The sequence below is a fragment of the Ursus arctos genome, unplaced genomic scaffold (assembly GCF_023065955.2).
Source record: "Ursus arctos isolate Adak ecotype North America unplaced genomic scaffold, UrsArc2.0 scaffold_25, whole genome shotgun sequence".
Taxonomy (NCBI): Eukaryota; Metazoa; Chordata; class Mammalia; order Carnivora; family Ursidae; genus Ursus; species Ursus arctos.
Genome location: NW_026622930.1, coordinates 5022725 through 5044993, shown reverse-complemented (window position 1 = coordinate 5044993; position 22269 = coordinate 5022725). Strand labels below are relative to the sequence as shown.

The 22269-nt window shown below is 60.4% G+C and overlaps 1 protein-coding gene across 2 annotated transcripts; it reads right to left on the bottom strand.

Annotated features, from left to right (window-relative positions):
- Positions 1 to 14: 14 nt before the first annotated feature.
- On the bottom strand, positions 15 to 20066 carry DEGS2 (delta 4-desaturase, sphingolipid 2). Of its 2 annotated transcripts, none has more exons than XM_026515316.4 (3): positions 19923 to 20066; positions 4273 to 5015; positions 15 to 2638 (listed from the first exon to the last, which is right to left on the bottom strand). In XM_026515316.4, the coding sequence occupies exons 1-3, from the start codon at positions 20002 to 20004 to the stop codon at positions 2492 to 2494; spliced, it is 972 nt and encodes a 323-aa protein (XP_026371101.1). In that variant the 5' UTR covers positions 20005 to 20066; the 3' UTR covers positions 15 to 2491. The 2 variants fall into 2 exon arrangements, with proteins under 2 accessions (XP_026371101.1, XP_057174500.1); XM_057318517.1 differs by lacking the exon at positions 19923 to 20066 and adding an exon at positions 14836 to 15150 and having other exon boundaries at positions 1524 to 2638.
- Positions 20067 to 22269: the final 2203 nt, after the last annotated feature.

The window sequence follows — 22269 nt, the reverse complement described above, 5'->3', positions numbered from 1 at the left end:
AGAACACCAGGTCACTCGCCTTTTTTGTATTTTATATCTGCCTATTTAAGTGTACATTTCTCCGGGTCTATAGAGGACTCCCCAGATCACGCGCTTCGTTAGATGGTTTCCGAGTTTTCTCCTAGGTGATGCTGTTAGCACCTCGGCTGGCAGTGGCGAGCCGTCCCCAGCGTCGTGGTGGTGAAGTCTGTCCACGCACCGCGGTGTCTGTGTCCACGTGGTAATAAACGCTTACTGTACACACCCCCGGCTCTGGCTCAGTCTCTCACGCCGGCTCTCGGCCACTCAGGCTTAGGATGCCCCCTTCTGGGTAAAAGCCCACAACGCCGTGGGCAGGAGCAGCAGGAAAGAGGCCGGCCTTGGTGGGTAGCTGGGCTGAATGCAGACAGGGCAAGGTGGAGGGAGAGCCGGGGCGCTCAGGCACTTCCAGCCGGGTGTCGGGGGGGGGTGTCGCCCCCCACACCCTCCCCTGAGCCAGGCCGCATGCCACCCACACCTGGAGCACCAGAGGGGCTGACTCCATTCTGACCACAGCGCGGGGACTGGCGGCTTGGACTTAGCAAGGCAGCGGTGAAGTGAAAGGCAGGCTGCGTCGTCCAGGGAGGACCATGGCCCTGCCCTGCACCCCCACCAAAGGCACATCCCAGAACTTCCCAGACCGTGCGAGTTCCCCTCTGGAGCCAGAGAGGACTGCCCCTGGGCCAGGAGCAAGGCCCCAGCCAGTGGGCAGGCCTGGAAAGGTTGCACCATCTCCTGGCCCCCAGGGACACAGCAGTTGGCCCAGCCGTCCAGGGTGGGAGGGTCGGGGGTGGGCTCAGGGGGAGGGGATGAGGCGGGGGCCCCCAGTCTGGCTAACAGGGGACTGCTGTTTTCTGGCCAGGCTCTAGACACCCCAACTCATTGCTCCCAACAACCCTAAAGACGGGAGTAGGAGGGTCTTGCCTGTTGGGGGTGAGCAGCCTGAGCCCCGATCTCAGAGCGGCTGCCCCCCCGCCGGGTGCAGCAGCAGTTCTAACCCAGGGTGGCAGATTCTGCCCCCCAAGACCCGGGAATCCTGTCGTCTTGGCTTGGCGGCGGGGTGGGGGGTTGCTGGCAGGTGGTGACAGAGCACACCCCTCTCCCCGGACAGCCCCCGAGCAGCCCCCAGGCCTGCTGCTGGAGGAGCTGTGCTCCTGGATCCCCTGACTCAGGCCAGCCTGTTTGCATGGGGAGGGACCACCCGCCCAGGCAGCTGCGCTTCCCTCACACCGGTGGTCTCTTCCCGGGGCCATCTCAGCGTTTAGGGGACAGGGGTGCCTGGCACCACGAGGCCACTCCCAGCCCTGGGCGGGAAGTCCTTGCTCAGCACCTGCCAGGTCCCAGGCAGGGGGGCTGCAACATGCCTTCCTCCCGGCCCTCCCTCTCCTGGGTCAGCTAGCACAGCCCCACTGCGCCCCTCCAGGAAGCGGTCCTCAGCCTCCCCAGGCTCAGGGGCCCAGGCACCCCTCCTGCTGCCTGCCTGGCAGCCTCCGGGAGACCAAGACCCCACCCTACCCCACCCCATCCCTTGCAGCCCTGTAGGCTTCAGCCTTGCCCCCATCAGTCAGGACAGGGTCATCACCAAGGACACCAGCCTGCTGCCCCCAGAGCTACAGTTCACTGAGCCAGTCACCTGTCCAGCCACCTGTCTACCCTCCGTCCATCCATCTGGCCTGCAGCACCCATTCCTGAAGATCTCTTCAAGTCCTACGGGAGCTGGTCATGGAGACAGACCCCACCCCGTCCCGCCCCAATCCTCGGGGGCTCAGGGAGGGCTTCCCTCAGGCCAAGGCCTCAAGGGGAAGCAGGAGCAGGGGCCCGGCTGAGGGGAGGCAGCTGTCTGCAGCACTCAGCAGGGACGGAGCGGAGGACAGACTGCTAAGGAGGGGCTTTGGGGCCCCATGGACCGCCACCCCCCCGGGGTGTGCAGGGGCCACCCACAAAGGCAGGACCCCCGGGGACACTGCCTAACCACAGAGCATGGAGAGCCTTAGTCCCTGAGGGCGGAAAGCAGGGGTGCTGTGGTCCCAGGCTGGCTGGGAAGGAGGCACGCAGGCCTGAGGTCCACGGGGCGGCGGGGCGGGGGGGGGGGGCTGGGGCCTTGACCGCCGCTGGGAAGCACGATCTGCGGGTGTGAAAACAAACACTGAGCCGAATTTAGGTTCTGGGAACAGCAGAGAAATCCCCTCCGTGGAGACTGCGGCACGGAGCCCCCAGGGTGGGGCCAGGCCTCTCTCCCCAAGGCCCAGAAGAGGAGGGCCCGGCCGGGGGTCTCCAGGCTGCAGTCTGTGCCCCGTGGTCCCGGGATCTGGGACACAGCGCAGCCAGGGTGTGGGAACCAAATGCAGCCAAACCAGTTCCAGGCACTGGGCTGGGGGTGGGGCGGGCAGGGCCAGCCAGGTCTGCGCAGGGGAGCAGGTGGGGCGGCGCCGCTAGGGTTGCGCGGGGTCCGTCCACTCAGGCAGCCCGGGGCTCACAGACGGTCCTCGGCCAGCTTGCACACCCGTTTCACCCTGGCGAAGGGCCCCAGGGAGTCCTCGAGCACGAAATCCCAGAGCACCTTCACCCACGAGTGGTGCTGTGGCAGGTGGTCGTAGTACTCAGGGGCGATCTTGCGCACCTGCGGAGAGGGCGACAGGCTCAGAGGCCGGGGCCGGGCGCACGCCCCCTGCCATGCACACACACACGTGAGCACACAAGCGTGCGTGCACACACACGCACACACACGGTCGCCGCCCAGGGCACCCGTGTCCAGCACAGCCAGGCAGCTGGGTACTGCCTGACGGAGAGGGGCCGCTGGCCTGGGACACCCCACAGACCCTGAGCCCCCTGCCCCAAGCAGGGGTGAGGAATTAAAAATGCACCCTCCCCTCCCTGGAGCCCATGCCAAGTTTCTGATCCAGGAGCCCAGGGCCGGGCTTTCCTTCCCCCAAGCACCTGCGGACTTCTGAGACCCAGCCTGGCTTGAGTTCCGCTGAGCCACAGTCACAGCCACGTTCCTCTGCCCAGCGTCCCCTGCCCTCTCCTGCCCCTCTGGCCTCAGCTGACACCAGGCCCCCACCCCACGGCCCTCCTGCCAGCCTTAGTGTTTCCCATTGCCCAAATGCGTATCACGCACACCTCTGCCTCTAGCCTCCTGCCCCCCTCTGCTCCCACACCCTCAGCACGCTTCCTCCAGGAAGCACTCCCAGCCTCAGCCTACACAGGCGCCACCACCGCGCGCTATCTGCCGGGGACGCCCTTCACTCCCCCCAACGGGGATGCATCCAGTGCTCAGGGCCTGCACCCAGTGCTCAGAAACACAGGGGCTCAGGAGACCAAACGACCGGCTTGAGGCGTGAGCAGGGAACCCTGACTTTGCCTGGGAGAAGTAGAGAAGGTCACAGCTAAGGGGTGCTTCTGTGGCCACCTGGGGTCCAGATCCTGGCTCTGCCACTTCCCGAGGCAGGGCCGTCCCATCTGAGCCTCCGCCTTGTCTGTGAAATGTGGATAATGGGGAATGAGGACGCCTGCTGCACAGGCCGGGGCTGAGGCTGAGATGGTGCCTGGCACACAGCAGGACCTCAGGAGCGTCGGGAGGGGAGGAGGGCCGGGGGCTGCACAGCCAGGGCTGGACACACGGGCAGTCGGACTCCAGAGTCCCATGGCCAGGGCATGCCCAAACAGGTGCTCACACACGACCACACACACACTCAGACACACGGGCGTGCACACAGGGCCGGCACACACAGACTATTCCAACACTCCGACACCCTCCCCACTGATGCACCCTCCAGCCACCCTGTGGTCCACACCACCCCCGCTCTCTCTAAAGCCAGCGTCAGACCAGAGCTCCGGCCCAGACCCTGGGGTCACAAAGGACCAGGCCCACCCCCTCTGTGTGCCATGAGGGGGCCCTGGAGGGCCACAAGGCAGTGCCGAGAAATGATCAGGGACAGGGACGTGGGAGCCAGGAAGGGGAGGTGTTTCGCATGCAGAATGGCTATGCCACCCCGTCTTAAGGAAGGGAAAGCCGAGGCACAGACAGGGCAAGGGGCTTGCCCAAGGACGTCCAGCCTGGGTTCATACAGGTTTTCATTCCCCACCCGCCGGCCCGCAAGCCCCTGCCCTCCCGGAATCCTCCTGCTTATTCTGCGGCCAGGCCCCTGCCTATCCCATGGGGCCTCTCCCGCCGCCCTGGGACCACCCCGCAGCCAGACGGCCATCAGCAAGGCCTAGAGAGCCCGGGTGTGGCCCCGCCCCCGGCCCGCGTACCAGCGGCAGGTTGCAGCCGGGGATGCTGGGGAAGTCATGGTGCTCCACGTGGTAGCCCACATTGAAGGTGATCCAGTTGAGCGGCCCGTAGTAGGAGTACGTCTCGTGGCCCTTGAGGAACATGTAGTGCTCGGCCACGAAGTGGCCCGAGATGGGGTGCAGGCCCAGGCCGAGCAGGGAGCTGGCCAGCAGGTAGGCCACGGGCTTGAGCCCCCACAGCGCGAAGATGGCGGCGTCGGCGGCCAGCTGCACCAGGGCGTTGAGCACCTCCATGCGGGTCACGGCCTTGGGGTGCACGCACAGCGGCCGCAGCGAGTAGAAGAAGGGCTGCAGGGCCAGCCAGAGCAGCTTGCGGGCCGGCGTGCAGAAGAGCCAGCCCTCCAGGCGCGTGGGCACGTCCACGTCCAGCCCGTGGCCGCCCAGGTAGCGGTGGTGGTCCACGTGGTACTTCTTGAAGGAGGCGGCGTAGGGCACGCCCACCGGCAGGTTGGCGAACACGGCGAGCCAGCGGTTGTGCGCCGCGCGGCCGGAGCCAAAGGCCGCGTTGTGGGAGATGTCGTGGATGGCAAGCGTCAGCGAGTGGTTCACGCAGCCGCCGAACGCGTAGGCCCAGAAGAGCAGCCAGCGCCACGTCAGGTTTTGCGCCAGCCGGCAGGCCAGGAGCTGCGCCAGCACCAGCCCCAGCACTGCCCACTTGAGCCGGGGGTCGGGCCGCATCAGCGCCTTGATGGCCGGGTACTTGGCTGCGGGACGGAGGAGACGGCGCGGTGAGGCGGGGCGCCGGCCGCAGGGCCCCCCCCATGCGGCTCGGCCTCCCCCCGCCCCCTCGCAGTTCTCCTGCCGCCTTCCCTCCCTCCTCGCACCACCCCTGAAGGCCCCGGGCAGGGACACGAGGGTCCCTCGAAGACCCAGCATCGGGGGACCCCTGGAGCCGCAGAGGCAGGCACCCCTGCCTCCCCACCACCTGGGGGCCCCGGTGAGACTTCCCAGAGCCGGGGGAAGGGGTCTTTGCCACTGGCCTACAGAAAAAGCAGGTGTCACCCCGAGTCACAGAAACGTAATGGCCAAAATGAAAGCAGCTGCAGGCGACGCACACTGGTGCTGCTGGGGCTTCCAGCCGAGCGAGGGGGGCCTTGGAGGGCACGGGGGTGGCCAGGGGCGGGGGCGTGGAGGGCAGGGGCGGGGCGTGGAGGGCTCTGGCTCTGGCTGCAGTGTTTCAGCTCTTAAACAAGATCTAAGGAAACATGATAAAATGATGAATGCATTTATTTTGGGGTGGGGGGGTGCTCGTTACAGAATCCTTTGTACTTTTCTGTATTTTGTTTAACAGGAAAGAAAAAGACAATGATGGTGGGAATGGGCCAAGCAGGGGAGGGCCTTCTGGCCAGAAGCAGCCAGACCCTGCAGGGGTAGCACAAGAGTGGGGGGGGTGCCCTTGGGGCAAGACAACTGTGCCTTCCAGAAACCTCCCTGGCTGCTCCGTGGAGGGAGGAAGGAGTCTGGTGCTGTGTCCAGGGGTGGGGATGGACAGGGCCGGGGGTCATCCCGTGCTCAGGGTGGCAGAGGCTCCCGGCTCTGCTCTGTGCCCTGGTTCCCAGGCCGTCTGAGGCAGAGCCGCGCTGTGCTTCACGGATAGGGAAACTGAGGCTCATGGCAGCGGGGCCAATCCCGGGCACCCTCAACAAAGCCAGTGCTGGTCTCCAGTGTTTTAACCCCTCCTGCCCCCAGAGCAGCCAGGCAGCCTCGGGCTCACCCTCCCTAGGCTGGGGCCCAGGAACAGGGCCTGGAACCAGCCAGACAAAGGGCAAATCCTGCCCAGCCCTGTCCTCCAACTGACCCAGGAAGTTACTTCCCCTTTGTGCTTAGAAGGGAAGGATGTGACAGCTTGCCTCAGTTGCCCAAGGTCCCCACAGCCAGGCCCCTCCGCCCTCTTCCCAGCCCACAAACCTTTCTGAGAGAGCCACCCAGCAATGAGCGGGCTGCCTGAGAGGTAGTGAGCTGCCTGTCCCTGGGAGTGTACAAGCAGAAACACAACAGGGGCAAAGGGAGTCTTCCCCAGTCCAAAGGGAGACTCAGGCTTGAAATCCTCCTGCCTGAGCTGCCACCCCACAAGCCCATCCTGCAGTTAGTCGTGATCTTGCTCTGTGCCCGGGGCTACATGCCACCCTCTCTGGGCCTCGGTGTCCCAGTGTGTGATGGCAGGGGTGTGATGTGCTTCACAGGGTATCTGTCCGCACAGAACGATTCCTGGCTCCATGACAGCAGAACGCCCATATCTGCTGGAGATGCCACGGGGAGTTGGGGTTCCCAAGTCAAGGAACCCCAAGCCACCTCTGGCCCGAAAGCCAAGAGAATCCCCCGGGCAGCGCTCCCCCCAGCGCCCCCACCAAGCCTTCGCCTCATCTGGCAGCTACAGCGGTCTGGGCTCTACCCCAGTGAGCAGTGGCTCTCCACGGCCCTAAGGCCAGCCTTCAAGTGGCCGAGGTGGGGTCTGAACCCCACGGTGGACAGAACCAGGGCTCCCTGCTCCCCCGCCCACAGCTCCCACTGCAGCTGCCCTCCCCTTGCACACAGAGGCCACCTCCGCAGGCGCCAGCGATAGCTGCAGCCCCTGCCCCTGGGGCCTCCAAGCTGCACAAAGCCACAGGGCCCTTTGATCCCAGAGCTCTCTCCCTGAGGCTTGGCCAAGCACCCGCCAGGATGGTGGTCAGAGCACACGTGTAGACGCAGGACTTCGGAAAAAGCAAGCCAGCCAAGCGACAGGTGACCAACCTCAGCCCCACTCAACAGGGAGCACAGGAGCCACAGCATCCCAGGGGGCCGGGAGAGAGCAGCATTCAGAGCGGGTTCCAATCCTCACTCCAGGTGAGGGTTTACTATCCAGAATATATAAAGATTTCCTACAACTCAATAATGAAAACAAACCACCCAATGTAAACTGGGCAAAGGACTGGGACAGGCACGTCTCCAAAGACATGCAACCAGCCAAGGAGGACACGGAAAGACGCCCCCGTCAGTCGTCAGCAGGGAACTGCAAACTGAAACCACAGATGAGATCCCACCTCCCCCCAGGATGGGCAGAATTGAACACAGACAAGAGCGAGTGTCGGCAAGGCTGTGGGGACACCGGAGCCCTCGTTCGGACGCTGCCGGTGGGGATGCAACGCGGGGCGGCCGCCGTGGAGAACCATCTGGCAGTTCCTCCGACACTTCAGTGCCAACTTCGGTGCCATACGCCCCGGAAATTTCACGTCTAGATACAGACCCGACGGGCTATAAATCGGGGACACATGCAAATACTTGGACCCCAACGTTCATTGAACTATTCACAGCAGCCAGAAGCTGAAACCGACCCCAAAGCCCCTCCACAGGGGACCAGCTAAACAAAATGTGGTCTGTCCACGCAATGGAAGGTCATTCAGCCAAAAAAGGAATAAAACCTCCAGTCAAAAAATAATTAAGTCCCGAGGGTGTAAGGTGTAACACGGGGAGACCACAGTTAGTAACATATGATGGGGGCGCCTGGGTGCTGCGGCTGGTTGAGCGTCCGACTCTTGGTTTCAGCTCAGGTCACGATCTCGTTGCGAGACCAAACCCCACGCTGGGCGTGGAGCCTACTTAGAAAAAAAAAAAAAAAAGCAGATCTTAAAAGTTCTCATCAAGAGCTTTTCTCACCCGAGAACGCAAGAACAGACGTTTTTAGAACTCCGTATGGTGACGGGTGTTAAACAGGCTCTCGGTGGCGATCATTTTCACCGCAGACCGAGCCGTCATGTCGTGCGCCTGAAACTGTACCACGTTCTATGTAATTACACTCAATAAAAAACGTCTCTACTGAACGTTCCACCGTCCCTACTTCACACCGCCGGCACCCCACTCCTGCTCCCTGAAACTGATTCCCAAGCAAACGACCGGCTCCCCCACGAAACTGTTTAGAAGGAAGGAAGTGCTGATCCAGGCTACACACGGATGAGCCTCGAAGACCTGAGGCCGCGTGAGAGACGCCAGCCACACAGGCCACGTGCCTACGACGAGAGAGGGATGGAGAACAGGCCGTTCCCAGAGACAGAAAGGAGTGGCTGTGAGGGGCTGGGGAGGGTGGAGGGGTGAGGAGGGGTGAGGAGGGGTGGGGAGGGCTGGGGGCAGGAATGGGTCTGCGTGGAGCCATGAGGTGGATTTGGAAATAGCCACGGTTCACGACGCCCTGAATGCCACCAAATCAGACACGTCAACGTGGTTCCATGTGGCAAAATGTCGATTCTATGTATTTTACCACAGTGAGAAAAAAGTTGAAGAAAACCTGGCTGCTCGGGCCGGTGAGCTCGGCGGCGGGGCTGGGGGCCACCGGCGGGGCTGACAGGTAAGGCTCAGTGGCCGGGCAGGTGCGCACAGCGGCCCGGCTGCGGGGCGACCACGGGCGCGCTGGGAGGCCGGCCCCGCGGAGCCGTGTCGTCGGGGCACAGGGACCGCAAGGGGACAGAGCACCAGGCTGCCGAGCGGCTTCCCCCCGGGCCTGCCCGCTCTGCCTCGTGGCCTCTGGCGGCGCGCCCGCGTGCTGGGCGGTGAGCCGGCTGCCCCGAAGGCCAGAGCCCCGCCGCGTGCCTGGCGCCCCGCGCAGGCAGAGGAAGACTCGGGTGGCCCGTGCCACCTTAACCCAGGAGACCCCATTCACAAGGTGGACAGCGGTACCACTGGCAATGTGGGGGGGAGGGGGTGGGCAGGATAATGGCCCCCAAAGACACCCACTTCCCAATCCCACAACCTGAGCGGGTTCCGTCCCCGGCAAGGGAGAACCAAGGCTGCACAGGGGAGTCGGCGAGCTAGCAGCTGACCTTACAACAGGAGGGTGACCCGGATCATCCCAGTGGAGGTGCAGGCAGGAGAGCGGGTCCCGGGGGGACTGGGAAGGACCCCATCTGCCCCTGCTGGTTGTGCAGGTGGAGGTGGAGGAGGGGCCGCGACCCCAGGAGTACAGGTGCCTGCAAAGCTGGAAAGGCCTGGAAACGGCTTCCTCCCCGCAGCCCCCAGGGGCGTGGCCCTGCGACACCCTGACTTCAGCCCTGTGAGAGCCGTGTCAGGCTTCCGACCCTCCAGAACTGTTAGAGAACACGTGTGTGCTGTCTGACACCCCCCAGTTTGTGGTCACCTGTCACCGCGACCCAAGGAAACTCAGGGCACCTAGACCAGGGATGAGGAAATGGTGAGCGCCCCCGCAGCTGGGCGAGCCACGGGGCCTACCCTTTGGCCTTTCTCCGTCCTGGCACCTGGTGCAGGCCCCACAGCCCACCAGCCCCAACCAAGGGGGACGAGCCAGCCCGCCTGGCGTCATCCCACCAGGTGCGACAAGAAACAAAAGGTCCCAAGTCTGGGAGCCAGACGGGCGGCCATGTGGGCCCCACTTGGGAGGGGGAACAGGGGGCAGGCCTCATCCCAGCTTGTTCTCTCCCAAAAGGGGGTCAGAATGAGAGCAGCCACTTTAGAAAGTACGCCTGGATTGCCTGGGAAGAGAGGGGATTCCGGGGGGGGGGGTCCAGCAGCCATGGTGAGGTGCAGCAGGACAAAGAAATGGCTTCACGATGGACAGGGCAACGAGGAAGCACTGGCCACCCCAGCCATCAGGAATGCACTCCACCCACAGCCCAGGGCCAGGGAAACCATGTGCAGGGTCCCCCGGACCTTTGCACAGCTGCCTGTCAGGTTGGGACCACAGGTCACAGGGCTCCCTCTCGCCAGGGGCAGCCCCTGGGCACCAGCCTCCCCCTCTGGGCAACCAGGAGCCTGGCCCTCACCTCCCCAGGCACACCTAGAAGCCCCAGGTAGCTGGAGGCCACCAGCTTCTCTCAGGCTGGTTCCCAGGCTCACCCTTGGAAAGAGGCCAAGCCTGGGGCAGGAGGGTGGGGCAGGCCACACCTGCGCCAGGTAAGCAGCCTGGCATGCTCTGAGGCAGAGGGACCCCAGCTCTGGGATCGAGGCCAGCAAAAAGGCCACTCCTGTGCTCCCCGGAAGCAGCTCTGACCTTGGACGGTGGGCCCCAGATGCCCCATCTGTCCAACAAAGGCAATAATCCTACCAGTGAGAAGCAAAGGAGTGCACCCCCAAGGTCCCACCCCTGCCGAGTCCACCTGCAGGGAGCCCAGAGCCCCTTCCTCCTTCTCCTAACAGTTTCCCAAAGACTCAGCTGCCCCCCACTCGGGGGGCCACACTGCCTTCCAGCCTTGTCTCCACACCTGCAAGACACTCCTGCCTGCCCATCAGGGCTATGGTGAGGCAGGATGATGGCTCTGGGCCCTGCAAGCTCTTTCACTGTTACTAAATGAAGCTTTCTGAGCTGAAGGTAAAAATGTCCTACTTCTGATCTTTGGGGTCGTGGGTGCTACTCTTGCAGGCGATCTGGCACAGCTTGCTGTGACCTATGCAACAGGCCCAGCCACCCTGCTGGAAGCAATGAAAGATGGGGCCGACATCCAAGCTGGACTCCAGGCTGTGCAGGGGCGATCCCCTACAAGGGGACAAGCACGTGCGCCCCAGATCACCTCCATGCCTCCCGGACCACCGTGCAGGGAGGAGCCCAGCAGCCACCAATGAGAAGGCAGAGCCCAGGGGCCTTGGCTGAAGTGTATGTGGGGCGAGACACCAGAAGGGCTCCAAGATGGTGCCCAGGGAGCTGGGAGCCCAGTGGATTCTGGAGGCGGCACGGGCTGGCAGGGCCTGCTGGAGACCCAGGCCTTCCGTGGAGACCCAGGGAGACCCCATCTTAGGAGTGGGGCTGCACAGCGCTGGGCTCCATCTTCTCAGGGCCGCCGGAGAGGGGGACTGCCCGAAGAGGAGGGAGAGAAGCACATACTGCCCCCTGGCAGCCCCGTGGAGGAGCCCCGGCCCTGAGCTGGACGCCCAAGCCTGGCCCAAGCCCAGGCTCTGCCCCGCTGTGGGACCCCGGCTGACCTCAGGGGTGCCAGGCCCACTCAGGCCTCCAGCTCAGAGACAGCAGTAGCTGGACTAGGACTGGTATGCTACGAGAGCTCTCGGCTCCACGGGGGAGCCTAGAGCCCAGCATGGACAGCCACCTGGAACCAGAGACAAACAGACCCATGCAAATGTCTGTCAGTGGAGGCCCCGGGCGCGGCCCAAGGCAACCGGGCAACTGGCCATGAACAACAGCCATTGTTAGAAGTCACGCTGCCAGGACCTGACACGGAAAGGAGGGTCTGAGGTCCAGGGAGGCTCAGGGAAACGTCGGACCGAGCAGGGTAAGGCCCATACTGCCAAGACTTGGCCTCAGGACCCCAGCTCCAGGCCTGCAGGATGCACGCCGGGGCCCAGGCGAGGGCTGGGACGCCAGCAGCCACTCTGTGCAGGCCATCTGACACACTCATTCTGCCTTCACCACCCTGCCCGGGAGGGGGCAATCCTCCCGTTGCAGAGATGGGGAGACAGCGTTTCCACCACGGTGAGACAACGTGCCTCATTTCCAGAGCCCCCCCTACCCCCAGAGAGCTGGAAAGAGCACTCTGCGGGATACTCAGGCCCCAGGGGACCCGTGTCCTGCGGCCGAGCCCTATGGTCGCCAGGGCAAAGCGTCCAGAGAAAATCCCGGGTCCCAGATCAGGAGACTTGCATGCGGCCCGGCTCAGCCCCACTTCGGGGTGACCTTGGGCATGTCCCTGTCCCGATCTGGGCCTACTTCTCACTCTCCACCTTGAAGGTGCTGGCTCTGACAGTCTTGGGGCTGTGAGCATGTGGAGGCATACCCGGGCCGCTGGGCGTGGGGAAGCTTGGTGCAATAGGGCTCTGACTCACATGCATCACATGGACGCACAGACTCGCTCACAGGACCCAGAGAGCAGAGCAGGAGGACAGGCCTGCTGGGCCCCAAGTGCCCCCGCACCAGTCCCCAGGAACAGCCTTACCGTGGACACTGGGTCATCCCCAAACTTCGCCTGACAAAGCTGGCCAGCGGGAGGGGAGGCAGAAGCAGGCAGCTGGTCAGGGAGGCTGCTGGGCCCTTACCCTCTAGAGGCACCCAAGTAGGTCCCAAGGCCGAGCACCGGGCTCCTCCTCCCAGATGCAGGCCTTCTGCCCGCCCGCTGCTGACCGCTGGCCTCTGGCAGGGGTCCCAGGAGCACACGGGGCTTCTTCCCACCAACACTCTGGGCCCTTCTGTGCGCCCAGGCCTGGCACTATTTGGACTGCATACTCCTACCACCTCCCCAAAGAGACCAAATGCCACCGTGTGACAGTACCAATAGCTACAGGGGAGGTCCTTGTCATTGCCCTCCATCACCTAAGTACACCCAACTCTAGAACATTCCATCGCACAAGGCGGCTCACTGCTGCCCACCTGCTTCCCAGCCAGGTGCCCAGAGCTCTTTCCCTCACATCCCCCACCCACTGGTAAGTAACTTGACGACTCTCCCAACAAAGGCACCTAAAGCCCTCTTAATCCCCTCCTTCCTAAAGGGCTTCCTCGCAGCCTTGCCCCAGCTCAGCGGCCTTCCCACCGCACGTCTCCCTCCTCCTGCTCCTTTCAGAGCCAGGAGGCAAGCCCAACCCTGTCTGGTCAGTGTGGGAGGCACTGTGGGGACATGGCTCGACGCGGAACGTGTGGAAAGTGGCCCAAAGTGCCTTTGGGAACCACTGAACCCGCCTCCTCACCGGCCTCTCACTAAACCTGCTTTTTGTTCAGTGACCAGTATTTGCTGAAGGTCTTTGCCAGCCAGGCCCGGATCCCAGAGATGGGAGGGGCTCCCCAGCTGCGTGGGGTGGGGTGCTGTGCCCACGGGGCGTCCCAAGAAAGGGGGACACACACACACACACACGCACACACACACGCACAGGCATCTGACATCGGAGCCAAAACCCCGAGGATGGAGGGTCGGTGTGTGAGAACCCGGGGGGCGGGTGGGGGGACTGCCCGAGTTCCAAGGGATCTTCCAGGTGATGAAAATACTCCCCAACTGGATTAGATGATTTCACTAAAGTCACTGGCCTGTGCCTTTCAAATGAGGGAATTTACGGTATGTAAAACATGCCTCATAAAAGCTGGTACATATTAACGAGCAAGGGGAAAGGCAGGCCAGGGAAGGACGTGGCACGCACGGCCGTGTGGAGGCCAGGATCCGGAGCCCACAGCTGTGCCTGTGTCCTGTGGCAGGGGCAGTGGCTCTCTTCAGGCGCCAGGGACAGAAGAGGGTGGACGAGAGGCCTGTCTGCCTCTGCAACGGCTGGGGACCCCAGCAAGTGACTGACCCCACAGGGAGCGTCCAGAAGGCAGACAGAAGAAAGGAAAGGCAAAGATGCTCCTTACATGTGACAAACACAGGGCCACTAGAAGTCATATAGGAACCCTTACCCAACGGGAACAAGGACTAGGATTGCTTGGGTGGAAAAAGGAGCCGGGACAGGACAAGAAAGTTCCCAAGGGAAGACAGACAGTGAGATCAAGCAAGAATCCTCAGCCTCAGAAACCCGCTTGGAGATGTGGGTTCCGTTGGGTTGTCTCCCAGCTCCCCGGCTGGCCAGGGCGAGCCCCGGAGGGAAGAGCCGGAGCTGGCAGGTCCCAGGCAGCGCGGGAGGGAGGGAAACCCGGGGCTTCTGGCAGCCTTTGCGCTGGCAGCGCTAAACCCTCAAGCCGTGCTCTCGCCCACCTGTCCGGGGAGCGCTGCGGGCCAGGCCCAGGGAACGCGGTGGTGGCAGAGGCGGGCAGGCCTGCCCTCGGGAGGCTCAGGCGGGGGACAGTGAAAGCAGCAGCCCCACAGACGCCCATGGTTACAGAAGGGCCAGGGCCAGGAGCTGAAGGCACCTTGCAGGACGGTGAGGGAGGCCAGTGGAGCAGGTGCCCGGAGGGGAGGGGAGCACTGCAGGCCACCCACATGCACTCCTCTTTTCCCAAATCCCTGCTCAGCAAGCCATGCTGGTCGCTTGAAATTGGCCACGACAGAAATATTTGCAGAAACTGCCAAGTGCCAATTTGCAAATCAGGGGTTTTTGTTCCCTCCAGAGAGTACCAGCATAATACTGTGTGTGTGTGTGTGTGTGTGTGTGTGTGTGTGTGTGTGTGTGTGTGTGTTGTTAGGATGTTTCTGAGAAAAGGACATTTAGGCTGAGACCTGAGGGACACATAGGATTTTGGCACATGAAGAACAGGGGGAAAGAATTCAAGCAGAAAGAACAGCAACTGAAAAAACCCTGAGAACGGAAATGGGCAGATGGGGTACTGTCCACAAAACAGCCAGAGAACAAGTCAGGAGAAAGGGCGGGGGCCAGACATGGGGCGCCCCACAGGCCAGGGCAGAGGTGAGATTTTTCTAGAAGGGGAAGCCCTTGCAGGACTGCAGCAGGAGAGGATATAATCAGGCCAAAGAGGGTCCGCGAGTCAGCCCTGAGTGACCACGGTCCGTGCTACCGTGCCCCCGTGTTCCAGCCTGCCTCCCTCCCTGCCCACCCAACTCAGGGTTACAGCACCTCTTCTTTACTTGGCCAGCCACTTCTCTCTGCCCTGACTATGTGATATGGTGGGGGCTTGCCCATCACAGCCCCTGCCCACTGACCAGCCATCCGACTCACAGCTCTGGCCAGAGACAGTGGCTCCACAGTCATGCTCCTCGGGTCAGGAGGCCAGGGAGGCACTCTCTTTCTTCCGTGGAATCTCAGAGTTGGGTGGACCCCGCCTGGCAGGGACACGGGACAAGGACAGAAGGGCCTTCTGGCCTGCCTGCTCCCCACCCCTGGAGCCAGCATCTCTGTGGTTGGGCGGGGAGAGTTCACGAACTCCCCCCCCCCAAGGGCTTCAGCCGGTTCTGTTCTGGATCTTACCACTGGCCCTGAGAAAGCCCCAGCAGGGGCCTTTCCTAGGCAAATAACCCAACAATTGCCAAGAGTCTTACTTCCTTGTTTCCTCTTTTGTTTTCCTTTGATTATTTGAATTTGTGTGTGTTTCGTTCTGTTCTGTTTTGTTTTGTTTTGTTTTATCATGCATGTGCCCTGTTTTCATAAGAAAAAAAAATCACAAAGCTATTTGTTTTTAAAGACAAACCCAAAGCCTGCTTCTTTACACAGCCACGCCTGGCTTGGCCTCTGGTCCCCGTGGAATCACAGTCCTGCTGGTTCTGTTCCTGCCTTCAAAGTACAGGGAGGCTCAGCGGTGGCCTGGGAGACGTGGCTCTTAGGGGCTGCGTGGGACTCCATTTACTCAGGACGCTGTGCCCTGGGGGAGCCTGTCCCCACTGAGGCAGGAGCTGGAGACGGACTCTGGTTCTGCCTCCGAGAGCGGCAGAGCCGTCTAGGTGCAAGGGCCTCCCCCGGGTTCCGACTCCCTCCCAGATCAGGATCTCTACTGAGCATCCATGGCCCCCAGGGGCAGCAGCCTTCCGGGTGGGGCTGGAACACAGATTCAAGCAGTTCACTGCACACCAGCCCGGTCTCGGCAGTCTCCCGTCTGTGCGGCCCCATCCAAGTCGCTTCCCCTCTCTGAGCCTCCCCTCTGCTTCTCTAAAGAGGTCCTAGCAGTTACACACACAATTACTCTCGGGCTGGGAAGGGCACGGGCGGCCGGAAAGGAGAGGCGAAAAGGCATTCCCTGTCCTTGGGGAGAACTCCGGCCTGTCTGCCAGAGGTAGTAATTATCGTCGGAGCTAACATTTATGGTAACATTTATTGCGTGCCCGGCTAAGCACTTAACACTACCTCATTTAATCTGTACAACTCTGTAAGGAATAATAACCCCTTTTAACTCAACCAAGCCTCCATTTGCTCATCTGATGATGGACCCGCCCAGGGTCACACGGCTAATGAGTGAGTAGCGTGAGGTGCCTGCCAGGAGATGAGCTCCACAGCCAAGCTCCAGACCCCTGGCGGTCTGCTGCCCACGGAGGTAAGAACCTTGATGGGGGCAGCCTCGGAGGGAAATCCCAGAGGAATGCCCTTACCCAGCCGAGGCTAAAGGCCAGGAGGGCAGTCAGGGGGCCTTCCTGCAGGAAATGGGAGTGAGCAAGGGCCCTAACAAAATTTCAGTGGCATTCTTCAGAGAACCAGAACAAATAATTCTAAAATGTCTATGGGACCACAATGAATAGCCACAGCAACCTTGAGAAAAAAAGAACAAAGTCAGAGGCACCACGCTCCTGGATTTCAAACCAGACTACAAAGCTGAAGTAATCAAAACAGTACAAGTGAGCATAAAAATAAACACACAGACCAACGGAACAGAATAGGGAGCCCAGAAACAAACCGACAGGCGTGTGGTCACTTGATCCGCAGCCACAGAGGCAGAACAGGCAACGGGCAAAAGACGGGCTCAGCAACAAACGGTGCTGGGGAGACTGGACAGCGACATGCAGAAGGCAGCCGGGCCGCTCTCTTACACCCCGCGCAAAAATAAACCCAAAATGGCTTGAAGACTTGAATGTAAGACGGGAAAGCCAAAGACTTTAGGCGGTAAGCTCCTTGACATCAGTCTCGGCGATAATCTTTTTGGATTTCACACTGGAAGTAAAGGCAACATAAGTGAAAATAAAACGAATGGGCCTGCATCAAACTAAAAACCTTTTGCACAGTGAAAGAAACCAACAACAAAACAAAAAGGCAGCCCAGGGAATGGGGAGATATTTGCAAATCACATGCCCAAGAAGAGTATAATATCCAAAGTATACAAAGAACTCATACAACTCAACAGCAAACCAACAAAATCTGATCAAAACTCGAATACACATTGTTCCACGGAAGACGTACCAACCAGCACGTGGAAAGATGCCCAGCATCACTCATAAGGATCAGCAAATCAAAACAGGTCACCGCACACCTGTCGGAATGGCTAGAATCAACAACACGGGAAACAACAGGTGCTGGCGAAGATGCGAAGAAAGGGGAGCCCTCGCGCTGTCGGTGGGAATGCAAACTGGTGCGGCCACTCTGGAAGGGGTTGGAGGTTCCTCAAAAAAATTAAACTAGAACTACCCTACCACGATCCAGCAATTCCACGTCTCAGTATTTATCCAAAGAAAGCAGAAACACAGATTCGAAAAGATACATGCACCCCCTCTTCATTGCAGCATTCTGTACGAGAGCCGAGATAGGGAAGCAATCAGTGTCCGTCACAGATGGGGATGAAGAAGACGCGGCACATACACAGTCAAAAGCTACTCAGCCATGACAAAGAATGAAATTTGGCAACAACACGGGTGGACCCTGAGGGTACTGTGATAAGTGAAGAATGTCAGACAGACACAGACCAATACCGCATGATCCCACTTATATGTGGAATCTAAAAGACGAAACCAAACCAAACCCAGACTCAAAAGACAAAACCAAACCCACCCAGATTGGCGGTTGCCAGAGGGGAGGGGCACGGAGGGATGGGTGAAGCGATCAAGAAGTACGAACTTCTAGTTACAAAGTAAATAAGTGATAGGAATGTCATGTACAGCAAGGGGACCACAGTCCACAAAATCGTGGTAACTTTGTACGGTGACTAACAGTAACTAGACTTACACCCGAAACTTATTACTAACATATTATATGTCAATTATACTTCAATAAAATTTACAAAACCAAAGAGCCAGTGGGGCAGAGCAGTTCTTCCTGCTCTGGACATCCAGGCAAGGCACGAGCTGTCAAATGCTGGGGAGTAAGGGGAAGTGGCACATTCCAAGTTCATGAGTTCAAAACCAGACGTGAACAGAGGAATCCACAGCACCCAGTGGAAACTGGAATGAGCTGAAGTTCCCTGGAGTGTCAGCCCCTGAGATCTGGTGCCATCCCCGCTGGCCCAAATCACCTCCTCTCCTCCAAGGCTTCCAGGCTTCCCTGCCACCCTGTCCAGGAAGCTTCCCCTATTGGTTTCAGGGCCCATGCCTTCTCTCTTCAGAGAGAGATCCTTTTCTCCATGTGTTGGGGTGCTGGGTACCACACTGGGCATCTTTTAACATTCAAGATCTCCTTTTAACATTGCACCCTCTCTGCTAAACAGGATGACTATGCCCGTTTTGCAGATTCAGAAAGTGAGTCTGCAGCCCAGAGGGTCTGGACCCCTCCAGGCAGCTCTGCAGGCCTGGATGAGTCACCCAGCCTTCTCCACCTGGGCCCAGGTGCCCAGTGAGCCCTGTAACAGCAAGGTAGGGGAGCCAGGGGAGGGGAAGGAAATGGAGGCTTGCCTCAGCCCTGCTGAGGGGAGCAGCCAAGACACCTGCCCTCTAGGGAGAGGCAGGACCAGATGATCACCAAGACCCCTCCGAGCCACCTGGAGAAGTTCACAGGTGTAGGGGAGGATGCTGCCACAGGTCAGACCGCAGTAGTGCTGGGTTATTGTTCACCTCACAGCAGAAAACCACGAAAGTCACAGACCCACCCAGTGGTCTCCAGCCAGGGGGCAGCCACAGAGCACAGCCCTGCACTAACCATGCAGTGTATCTGGTGTCTGAGAGCTTTCAACGTAACAGGATGGATATTTCATAGTCTTGGAGTGGGGCAGGAAGACAGCAAAGGGAAAACTCTAAAGAAAAAAACCAATCCATCTGAATGCATGGGGGGAAAAAAGCTTCCGTGAGAGCAAAAGACAAGGGGAAAAATATTTGCAACACGTAAGACAAAGAGTTAAAAGCCCGCTGTACAAAGAGCTCTAACAATCAACAAGTGAGAGACCAACCCAAGAGAAAAAAGAAAAAATTAAAGTGGCCAAATAAGCATTGGAAACAATCATCCCCAAACTGCAAATTAAACACAATGAAATAGCACATGTCGCCTAGTCAGTCTGATTAAAAGGTTTGCCAACCCCAGGTGTAGGCGAGGGAGTGTGGAAACCACGGCCTGGGCATTTCTTGGGAGGGAGGGTGGTGTGTCCACCCTGCTGCAAGCAGGCCTGGCGCTGTGGGGGCAATTTGGTGACATCCAGTAAAAACCGTTCTGGAGGTGTGAGCCCTTTTACGCGGAGTTCCCGGTAAAGAGACTGTATGTACATCCCGGGTCTAAAAGGCGCCACTGGCTTGACTGACCACAACTACGTTGGTAAAAACGACTTTGCAGGACACTAAATGACAAAGGGGGGCGACCACCATGTACTAAGCTATAAAATACATGGCAGGATGGACAAATGGCATTCTCTGGCATAATCTTTGTGGGTTTTTTCTTAAGGTGTATTTCTCGTTCCGCGCTTGCTTCCTTCCCGGCGTTCATCCTGCCCTAAACTCCGGTACCAGGCTGAACTCAGCGGCCTCTGGAGACCCAGGAGCTCTCCCTTCGAGGGGAAGACGGTGCATCCCGCACACGGACGGTCCCCTGGGGACGCACCCCTGCCCCGCCACGTCCCCGCGCCCCGAGTTCGTGCCCAGAACCCGCGGCCCACCACCGGGATGCTGCAGCTGAGGCGCGCTCCCCAGGAGCTCGGATCCGGGCTCGGGTCCTCGGATCCTGGACCCCAGGACGGAGGCAGAGACGCCGAGAGGAGTTTCCGACCCAGGCAGGGGGACCCTCGGGACCCGAGCCAAGGATCCCTGGGGGAGGAGGAGTGGCGCTCCCACCCTCCCTGAAGCAGGGGCCGAGGAGTGCCCGCTGGGCACCGGGGCCGGCGCCACAGCCACCGCCGGGCTCGGGCTGGCCCGCGTCTCCCAACGGCCCCGCGGGGCTGTCCCCACCCGCGGCAGGGCCCGGGCAGCGCTCACCGAGCATCTCTTTGCGCCGCTGCGTGTGCGGCTGGTCGGTGTAGACCCACTCGAAGTCGGTCCGGCCCGCGCGGTTGCCCATGGTGGGGCCAGGAGCGCTGCACAAAGCGCGGTGCACGGCTCGGCTCCCCTCCACCTGTCTGCCCAACCACGCGCTGCGCGGGGACCAGTTTGCGGCTCGGGGCGGGGCCGGGGGCGGGGCCTCTCGCGGGGGCGGGGCCAGGTGCGCCCCCGAGGCGCGAGGGGCGGGGCCCGCGGGGTAGGGGCTTGGCCCAGACCTGAGGCGGGTGGCGGCGGCTCCCCAGCCTCGATCACGTCGGCTGGACGTGGGACTAGTAGCGCGCCACCCGCGGGAGTCCCCGGCCCCGAGGTCGTGCGGGGACGCCCCGGTGCGCTCGCAACCCCCCCACCCCGCCTGGCTCGCCCACGGCCGGTCGTCGGGTTTCACGCACGCCCCAGCCGGCGGAGCGCCTGTTCTCCCCGCGGCCCAGACGCACTGGCTCGCCCGCCGCCCCTGCCTCCCGGGACAAGCCCGGGTTAGCGCCCACTTGGGGTGGGGGTAGGGGTCAGGAGGCTAGAGATGAAATGCTTGCGACCGCGCGAGCAAACGGAAGGTGCTAGGAAAGATTCACCGCAGCAAAGCTCCCTTCCCCTACCTGTCCCCTCCCCGGGCCTCTCACGCAGCCACCACCACCCGGTGGCAGATGACATGTCTGTGGCAACCGCAGGGCGGTGAGTGAGCCCCACCCCTACCTTCAGGAAAATCGAGGGACACGGGGACACAGACACGGAGGAGGCCTATTATGACTCAGGGTGAGATGAGCCGTGACACAGGGAGGGGTAGCTAGCTAGGGTCCCGCAGAGGGGTCTCTTGCATTGGGCCCTGAAGGGTGAGTAGGAGTCAACAGCTAGAAAAGGGGAGGGGCACTGCGGGTGGAGGGAACAGCAGATGAAAAGGCTCAGAAGCTTGGAAGAACCCTGACATTTTTGAAATAATAGAGTCCAGGGTTTGGGGGAGTGGGGGTACAGGGCTCCTCATTTTCACCTTTTCAGGGATTCCTCTCACTCCTTGGGAGCTTTGTAGGGTTTGGCCAGTTCGTCTTTGTAGAGCCTGTAATGCCCGGCCTGTACTGGGAGCTGTCTGGGTAGCAGACCGGCCTGGCAGCCACAGGTGCCACAAGGCAGGGAGGCAATAGTGGGGAGTTTCCCTCCAGTCTCCTGGAAGTCCATGGCCCAGGGGTGTGGTACACTTGGCAGGCCTCCCTCAGCCCAGGGCCAAACGCGGTCCTGGCCTGAGCTGGAGAGCAAAGCAACTGTGTGTGGGCATCCCGTGGCAGCCAGCCACCTGCCGGGTCAGGTATAGGAAAGTGGGCCCGCACAGAGGTTGGATTTCCAATCCAACAGGAAGACCCTCGGCGCCTAGTGTTGCCACCACCCCTTGCAGCACCCGACAGGGTCACCTGGCCCCGCTTGCACAGCCTCAAAAACAGAACTCACCGCTCCCCAGGGCAACCTGTCCTATTCTCAGCCAGAGGGACCCTCCCACCAGCTGGCACTTTACAGATGAGTAAACGGAGGCTCAGAGCTCAAATGGGCCTTGCCTAACTACACAAGAATAAGCAGCAAAGCAGGGACAGGCCCCTGATCTTTGACTTGAAAAGCCCAAAGTCAGCATGTTGGCCCCCATGTTCCACTCAGTGAGATCTGGGTCCCGGCTCTGCCCTCTGGGATACCATCATGACTGCCAGCCACCCTGCCCCAGGGACAGGGATCAGAAAACTTCATTCGCACATCTACCCCAAGACTCAATCTGTCCGGGTGGAAACTAGCCCAGTGCCTCTATTAAGGAAACCAAGGCCAAAGAGGGCACAAGTCAAAGGACAAACGAGAGAGAGACAGGAGGGTAGAACGGGAGTTCAACATGCATGACTCCCAATCCAGCACCCTGGCCAAGTAATTCCCAAGTCCCCAAAGCAGCCCCAAACCAGAGAAACTGACTTCAAGATGGTGAACTTGATCCAGCACACGTGATACCCTCCCCACCACGCCCCTGGTCCCAGCAATGACAGAGAATACATGTTTGTCTGTAAGGCGGTGTCCTGGGTGGGATCCTGGAGCAGAAAAAGGGCATTAGGTAAAAAATCTGAATAAAGTATGGACTTGAGTTAATAACAATGTATCAATAGTGATTCACTAATTATAACAAATGCACCATACTATTATAAGATCTTAAAATAAAGGATGTGGGGTGTGGAAGCTATGTGAACTCTTGATACCATCTTCCCGATATTTCTATAGATCATAAAGTTTATTTTTAAAATGACGTTTATTCTTCAAAAATCTTTAT